This window comes from Ruditapes philippinarum, unplaced genomic scaffold, assembly GCF_026571515.1.
Source record: "Ruditapes philippinarum isolate M1 unplaced genomic scaffold, ASM2657151v2 ctg1519_1_1_1_1, whole genome shotgun sequence".
Taxonomy (NCBI): Eukaryota; Metazoa; Mollusca; class Bivalvia; order Venerida; family Veneridae; genus Ruditapes; species Ruditapes philippinarum.
Genome location: NW_026865600.1, coordinates 478,811 through 488,250, shown reverse-complemented (window position 1 = coordinate 488,250; position 9,440 = coordinate 478,811). Strand labels below are relative to the sequence as shown.

At 30.3% G+C, this 9,440-nt stretch overlaps 1 protein-coding gene across 1 annotated transcript in view; it reads left to right on the top strand.

Annotated features, from left to right (window-relative positions):
• The first annotated feature begins 257 nt into the window (after window positions 1–257).
• The window catches only part of LOC132729691 (zwei Ig domain protein zig-8-like), a 76,693-nt gene continuing 67,510 nt past the window's right edge, over window positions 258–9,440 (top strand). Inside the window, exon 1 of the mRNA XM_060715512.1 lies at window positions 258–409. Coding sequence (XP_060571495.1) covers window positions 343–409 — 67 coding nt within the window. The 5' untranslated portion in view covers window positions 258–342. The remainder of the gene's footprint in view (window positions 410–9,440) is intronic.

The window sequence follows — 9,440 nt, the reverse complement described above, 5'->3', positions numbered from 1 at the left end:
GTAATGTGATATTTGACATAGAAATGTCTTAACATTTTAAATGTAAAATCTATTAATTTTAAATTATACTTCAAAAAATAAGTTTATAGTTAGATTCGTGATTTAAATAAAAAAAATGTACATTTAAGATTTGTTTTCAATTTAAATATGTCAAATGAAAAAGTAAAATGAATAATAAGTATCAGCCAGATTCAGTGTGGATAAATGCATTTAAAATGTGTATAGTATAACAAACACATATTTTATCAACCGATAAATATAACGGACTGAGCACGTGTCTCAAATATAATGATATGCTACGAAATTTAAAATAAATGATCAAAATATGTGATAGAGCCAGATATGGATGTAATAGGATTGTTTGGTGTATATATTTGGATTTCTGCTTTTAGTGCCATATCTTGTTACTGTAAGTTATCTTTCATTCCCATATTATTATATGTTATGTAACAACACTTATGTCATAGATAAAATAGGTATTTTAATACTAATGGCCATATATATAGGTGTGATAACTTTTATGTAATTGGACAAATCACTACCCTGTAACGATTTCTATTTGCGCAAGTCAAAGTTATTTTTTAGAATTATATTTGTTTGTTCATTTCTTTCTATTTTAAGACTTAAACATTGCGACTTAAGATCTTACCTGTCTTGTACCAGTTATTTCAGTACGAGAATAAATGTTCTAGAAACACTAGCACATTGCAAGTACTGTTTCGGCCAATTAAGATATAAGATATTTCAAAGCAATTAAAGAAGTTCAATATAAATATCATGGTCAATTACATTAATATGCTGTTATAAGACACGTTATATTTCTTAAAAAATATTAAAGGAAAGTAAGAACATGCTTTATAAAACTGTTAAATATTAAGTGTAGATATTTGTACTTGACCACGTGTTATTTTTTGTTCAATCAACAAAACTTTCTATGTTCATATATCGCAGAATAGGATCAATTCACGTTGATAAGTTTAAAATAGTTTCCTTGAGGTTCGTTTTCTTTCGTTTTCTTTCCTTTCTTTCTTTTTCTTTTTAAATAATGATCTACATTATTTGCAAATTAAAATTAAGTTCTTAATATTTTAAAATAGATTCTTCATTACAATATTTAAGGACAATACTTGTGCACTTATTGTGCCTTGAGAACTACTGGAATACTAGTATTGCTGACACAAAATAAACATGTGTCTATTAATATATACATAAAGAGATAATCTAATCGTTTTTAAATACTGTTTTATATTGTGCCAGGATACGATCACTCAAATCTATTGCAATCTATTGCCAGTCAACAATACAAGCAGACATAACCGATTGTCAGTTTATTTTAATTATCTGATTGACGATGTGTCACTGTTTCACTTGTTATAGATGAACTGATAAGAGGCCTATGACCGGTTAAAAGTTATGCGGACACTCTAAAAGGACGTATACTGCCTAATTACATTGGCATTCATTCCCACCAGCAAATACAAAAGAGGCAAACAAACACAAGCAGTTGAACAACGTACTAGCTCTAAATGTCTTTATTCTGTTTGCTCAAATATTGTAAAAACATATGAACGACTTCATTATACTATATACATAAAGGTTAAGATGTCACTGTGTATAGGTTGGTATATGGTACATAAGTTATACTTATTCAGCATTAGAATAAAATAATGCAAGTTGATATGTCAGATAATATGGACTATTCTAATTAACCTGTTGACAACAAAAACAAAAAAAAACACAACGGTAGTTTTAGATTTTGTAACAAAAACTCTGTATATCTATTATTTTATAAACACAGTGATTTAATTATTATAGGAAAGATTTAATGTTTTTTTACATAACATGTAAATTGAAATGAATAGTTATCAAGTAACATTTAAAATTAGATATCTAAATTTTAACCTTTATATTCAGTTCAACTAATTGCTTATATGAAATAAACATTGCTTTCTCTATTCTGGCATTCATATTATTGTTTACACGTATAGATATGGTTTAAAAACTCACAATATTTTATATATTCTGTCCGACTAAGACATAGCAAATTGGCACCAACTAATTTAATTCTCCCACTGGTTCTTCTGTAAATGTTGTGTTATCTTGTAGATCCTAGTTTTTTGTTAATGGTAGAAGTCAACAGTAAAGATGGCACTGTTTCTTGGTTGATGGCAGTAGTGCCCTTCTTAAAACGTTGCTCTGCCTTTTAGATCTATAGTTGATGTCAACAGTGGCCATCTGTAAACGTTGCTTTCCCTAATAGATCCTTGCTGATATTGACCTGCTGTAACCAATTCTCCCCGCCCCCTTGTAGATCCTTGCTTAATGTCGAAAGTTGCCTTCTGTGTAGCCTTTGTATCTCTTTATGATCCTTGCTTCATGACGATAATGACCTGCTATAACCATTGCTTCCCCTTGTAGACATTTGCATAATGTCAATCGTGGCCTTCATTTAAGATTGACCTCTTGTTAACCATCAGTTGGTGTCGATATTGGTCTTCGTATTTCTCCTCTATTTATTACGTACCTAATTTTTTTATCATACTATTTAATATAATATATTTCCTGAATTTATTTCGCATCCCGTGATTTATTTGTATTAGACTATCGATTAACGTGAAATGATCTTAACGTTTTGTATTTAAAAGAGAATTCATATCTGTGTGATCTATTGTCTGCAGACAGAAAGGCAAACATTGTATAGTATGCTCTGGCGTTGCAATAATTTATTTGTCTTGAAAGTCAAATCTATAAATATTCAATTTTAGTTGTTACTTCAAAATATATACAAAGTGTTATATCACAATCCATGCACATTCAATTCAAAACAATATATACGAGATGTTCAAGTGGATTGAAATAAGAATTAATTAATAAATGTATGGATTTTGGGTGTAACGCTAACTGCTACGTAAATAAACGTTAGATGACGTCCACTTGTTAAGATATAATTTATTTTATTTAACCGGGCGTCAAGGCATAAGCCTTCTTAGGTAGGTGGAAACCTACTCATGTGTCTGAAAATCCAAGGGTGTTACCCAGGATCGAACCCGGAACCTCAGGAGTTGACAGTCAGTGTTCTAACCAGCGATGGCGCCACCAATTAATTATAAGTAATCGTAGTTCTACTTCAATTTTAGCTACATATTTGGATGATTAACTTCAGAGTTTTCGAAATCACAATATTTCTTTTTTATACTAAGATTGCCTGTAATCAATAGACAGTTATTAGCTAATCTGTTTACAAAAGTTTTTGTGAAACGAAGGAAGCGATATTAATGTGGTTCAGGAAGTAATTGAATTTGGGTAAAAGCGTTCCCCTGCGACCTTTAAAAAATGTGTTAAAGATTTAAAAGAATAACCATGTAAATTTCAATAACTATTTGATCGGAAATAGGTTCACTTTAATAGTTTTAATTAGAATACTATTACATGTGTTGGTATAATGTATAGGGGAATATAATTTACATACATTCAAGTTTCTAACACAATATTACAGTTTGACAAAATGTTTACCAACGTTTTATTGAAACATGACACATGGTGATGATTGTCTAGTTGCTTTTAAAAAAATAACAAGCAATTTGTACCAAATACGATGACCTTTTTCATTTTCAAGGAAATAGTTATAACTTTGCAAGCTTTGTATACAGTTCTTTCCGCAGCTTAGTTTAACGGAGAAAATAAATAAAGAAGGTGGTCAGATTTAATTTGTTTTCCCTATATATTGTAAAACAATATCTTATGATTAAGGAAAATTTATTGCTAGCTTTGACATCCAGCAACCACGACATTCAGGGAAATGACACTTCCATCCCTGATGAATTACATGATTAACGATATTGCACATGCTGCTTGTTGTCTTTTCTGACAAAAAAGTTTCTCTGTCTTCATTTCGTGACTTACAACTAAACGCAAATAAAATGACTTTAAATAACGACTGTAATATCTCTAGAGGTAATTTCAAAATATGTTTGCTTTACATACAAAGGGACACCTGAAAAAGATGATAGGTGAAACAAAACGATAAAGGTTTTGTGTAAATTTTGAATGCTGCTTAAGCCAGTGTTAACTAACTAACTCTGGAACAGGTAATACAATCTCAGCCTGCAACATTTCCAGGACTTTTCTTGTCTCTATTTAGGCCAGCACACTTGTAGTTCATGAGGGATCTAACATTTAGGGATTTTAAATTACAAATAAAATTGTTTTTATGTATCATTAATTGTACATTGCATGTACAGTTTGGCAGTAAAAATGCAATAACTGATGGCAAGTTTTGGTTCTTGTGAGATTTTTTAATGTAATTGCAATATTAAAACTGAGTTAATCGCTGTTATCATAGAAGCAATCAGGACTTGGTTAGTAAAATTATGGTTTCATTAATCATCTTACATTAATAACACGACTGGGAAGATAACTGAATTAAATTTATAACAATTTAATTGTACAAAAACAAAGAATAATATTAAAAAATAATTTCATGGTTTTGCGATTGATGTCTTTTAAAACGTTTATGATTTACTTACACAACAGAATAGCAATACAAATATTTGAATCGATTATTCGATTCAAACCTTGACCGTTAGTTCTCACGATAATATTCTTTATCTATTACTTCATTTGGTACATTTCAATTTCGCAACTTGCATATGAGGTAAAAAGAATAAATTATTCACGTTTAACCACGCTTCAAATTCAGTGCAAATAAATGACAAAAATGTTGACGAAAGTACTGTTTTGAAAATGATTGTTTGAATAGTGGCTTTTAATTTGAATACAAATAAAAAATACAAATAAAACATATTAATTATTAATATCCCCTGCCTGACAAAATTGTATTTCATATTTAAATTCCTTCTGCTCATAGTAGTAGTATGTTGTATCTTTTTTGTTTTAAATACTTTGAATTTGCGATAAAACATTTTCCTAACACGAGACAAGTTAAGTCACTTACATTTCTATGAAATCGTTGAAAATCATAAATATTAGGCACAGGTCATTGTATATTTTATTGTTGTATCTCGACGATAACCTTCTTAGGTGTTGAGATATTGTTGGTTTTAGAAAAGACAAAAACACACGTTTTGTGGCAAGTGTATATCGATTTTACATTAAATAATTGACTGTTGATACAAGATATATCAGGTCGTTGGAAAAACACAATTTAGAACATTGTATGAACTAAAGCCTGATGATTAGTTATACATGTAGACAGACATTCATGGTCAATTTTGCTATTTGTTAAGCCCTTAATCGCTATGATTTAGTTAGTAGAAGTACACCTTATCATTATAAGCCGTCAATTTATTCTAAAATTGGAATGATCATGCATTCGACTATTGCCTTGGCTCTACATACTCTTTAACAAATTTACGTTCTCAAAATAGCATCATCTTTTATCGCTGTGATAGTTATTTTTATTACCCCTCCTTTTTTTCGTAATGTTAACTTCCCATAAGCCTCTTGGAGTTATTCTTACTGTAAATGCAAGTGTACCACGTGACTAAGAATATTGTACTGTTTCATAGGTAACAGTATTTTTGTGTCGCCTTGAAAAGGTGACATATAGGGGTTACTTTTGTCGGCGGTGTCGGCGGCGGCGGCGTCTGTGTCGGCGTCGGCGTCCGCTAAAGCTTGTCCGGAGCATAACTCAGTCACTATAAGTCTGATTGACTTCAAACTTGGTATGCATGCTTCTTTCAATAACCCGAAGTGCAGTGCACAAGGACCGGTACTCTGCAGTTCTTATTTTTTGAGTTATTGCCCTTTGTTAATTTTCATACTTTAATTTTGTCCGGGCCATTTCTCTTCAACTAAAAAAGCTATAGACTTGAAACTTCATAGGATGATAGATCTCATTAAGAAGAAATGCAGTGCACAAGAACCAGTACTCTGCACTTCCTAATTTTTGAGTTATTGCCCTTTGTTAATTTTCATACTTTATTTTTGTCCGGGCCATTTCTGCTAATGTATAAAAGCCATTGACTTGAAACTTCATAGGATGATAGGTCTCATTAAGAAGAAGTGCAGTGCACAAGAACTGGTACTCTGCATTTCTTATTTTTTGAGTTATTGCCCTTTGTTTATTTTCATTTTTTAATTTTGTCCGGGCCATTTCTCCTTAAGTATAAAAGCTATGGACTTGAAACTTCATAGGATGATAGATCTCATTATTAAGAAGTGCAGTGCACAAGAATCGGTACTTTGCATTTCTTAATTTTTGAGTTATGGCCCTTTGTTAATTTTCATACTTAATTTTTGTCCAGGCCATTTCTCCGAAAGTATCAAAGTTATGGACTTGAAACTTCATAGGATGATAGATCTCATTAAAAAGAAGTGCAGTGCATAAGAACTGATACTCTGCATTTCTTATTTTTGAGTAATTGCCCTTTGTTGATTTTCTTACTTTATTTTTGTCCTGGTCATTTCTCCTTAAGTATGAAAGCTATGGACTTGAAACATCATAGAATGATAGATCTTATTGATAAGAAGTGCAGTGTACAGAAATGCTGCTCTGCACGTATTATTTTTTTAGTTATTGCCCTTTGTTATTTTTCATATTTCATTTTTGTCCTGGCCATTTCCCCTAAACTACATTGTTCACAAGGCGACACATCCGACTCGCGGAGTTCTAGTTAACAGTATAAAATCTGATCACGATAAGGCCTAGGGCATCACCAAAGTAACTATGACTCTCATAAAATTTAGTTCTTTGCACCCTAGAGTTCTTTTTGTTATCATTTTGTTGAATAGTCAAAAAGTAAATGCCCATTTTTAACGGAAGTTATTGTAAAGTGAATAATTTTGTGTCAAACTGGAACATGCAGACGATTGAGGCATGCAACAAAGGATTATTTAATAATTTTAACCGGTGAAACGTTACAGATAGAGTTGGTGGACAGTCATCTGTAGGATATCATCGTTATTTTGTAAATGCACTTTGTCAAAAACCATGCGAAGAATTTTCTGGATACAAAAGGATCAGATTTCACAGATCATAACCTTATAAATGGGTTAGTGTTTTGTTTTCTAAATAAAACACAACTTATTGTATGTTTATGACTGGTAGATATCATCACTTGCTTAAAGAATAAAAGAAAAACAGCTTCTCAAGTAGTCCTACAGTACAGTACACTTAAAACTTGCAAGGTAAGGACAGTTTAGTTATTGCTACTCTTGGTTTATTTTTGCTACAGTTAGATTGAGTTCACAAATTCAGATCATCACAGTATTTGTTCGGGGTAATAAAATAAATAACACATGGGTTTGTGGGTAACATTAAAAATATCATCCCTCGTAAATATACTGTTACCCTCCTCGGGTAACAGTATTTTTCTCGGGATGATATGTTTACTGTTACCCACAAACCCATGTGTTATTTATATACTATCATTATTTTATTTATCGATGACTAAGCACCGTTTGTCACAGCATGACCCAAACTTTATTCTTTATCATTACAGTTTCAATACTGATATAAATGTTTACTGGGAGATAAGATTCAATGTTGGTTGGTACTCACATACCAATATTACAGTTTATAAATAAATCAAGTAATGCTGAACTTTCATAAGTTTCGTTTTTGCCGTTCTGAAAAGTCCTTTAGTTTTTCTTATTTACTGTTATGACAAGTTTGCTAGGATTAAGAGGAAAGGAGGCGTATATACTACTTATGTATACATTGAATGATAAACAAAAGGACTATCATTAAAGCCTAGACTTATTTCCTGATATATTTGAATACAAACTTGATAGTTGTAAATGTGATCTGAATATTTTAAATCTAAAGTAGACATAATGATCCGAGGAAAGAATAATTTATTTCCTGGTGAGACGTTCATACAGTAGGGAAAAAAATGAAACTGATTCAAAACCGTACAATAATTCACCATGAAATTTATGTTGTATCGTTAACACAATATTTATTTGTCTCGCTGTAATAAAATTGAAAACTTTATTTTTCACAAAGATTTTAATCAACATTGTACCACAACATAGAGAGTTATTATTGTTTCTGTCTATGGCTATATACATCAAAACTGGTTGCTGTACCTTTATGTACGTAGTGTTACAAGAATACAATACTTTATTTGTTTTCATTTACTATTATACTTTTCATATATTTGATTTTGTTCGATACATATAACATTTATTTCCTCATGTAACAAACACTTATTTGACAGTTTATAAATGATAAAGTTTATAGACAGACATGAGTTGTTTAAATGTCTTTATTTTAAAAACATTATTGTGATACTTTATGTATTTCTCTTGTATGCTGATTAATATAAGATTGTCTTTAATCATTTTCACGTTTAATCTATTCAGTGTACATGGCCATCTTGCAATCTACAAAAGTCATCATTCTAGGGAAAAACTTAAATTTATATATTCCCTGAATATGGAGCAATGACCACAGTGATCTTACGGCATATAAGTGTCAGTTGGTCGTGGCTGGGTAGAAACTGTTATTGCCAGTATGCTTTGCGGGAACGCACTATACTGGCTCTCGTTGCTATCTATTTATTAACTAATGAAACAAAAGTCACATTTTTGTCAATGCCTATAAATCAATTCCTACATTGTAAGTACTATCTGATGTTGGCGGATTCCTTCCTAATTACAGTTATAATAACTATCATACAATTAGATATTAATATCATATTTTCCTTCAGACTGAAACAAAGTAATAAAGGTAAAACTATATAATTTTATCCTTTACCTGATCGACGTTAGATAAATTGGCATGAAATCATTTAATATTCTAGAGAGAAAAAAGAATACATGTACCAAAAATTATATAAATCATGTTACAGGGAGCAAGATCAGTCTAAAAATAAAATATATGTTTTCTTTTACATAATGTATAGCTTCATATGACATTATGTATAAGGTTGTAAATATATTTCTTATCTTTTTATATTTTGATTTTTGTTTCAGTAGATTTGAATTCAAAAGATATTTGCATTTTTGTTTTAATTTCGTACATATCTTATTAATAAGTAAACATACCTTTTATTTACTATTTAACAAAACAGAACATACCATTTATTGATTATTTAACAAAACAGAACATACCTTTTATTGACTATTTAACAAAACAAAACATACCTTTAATTGACAATTTTACAAAGCAGATAAATAGCTTTTATTGACTATTTTAAAAGAAAGAACATATCCTATTGGCTCATAATAATCTTGAAAATATAATTTGTATACAAAACAAAAGAAAGTGGAGACATAGACAATTTTTTAAACTAACATCTATATCGTACTCATCATCTTTTAATCTCGTAAAAAATAACATATTTACAAAACAAAAAAGAAAAATATTTATTTAAATGTTATATCACGTGTTAGAATTCAAATATAGCTACCGAACGTCGCATTCTCTTTGATTCTTTCTTACTGAAATAAGTAAATAATGAATGTAAATATTT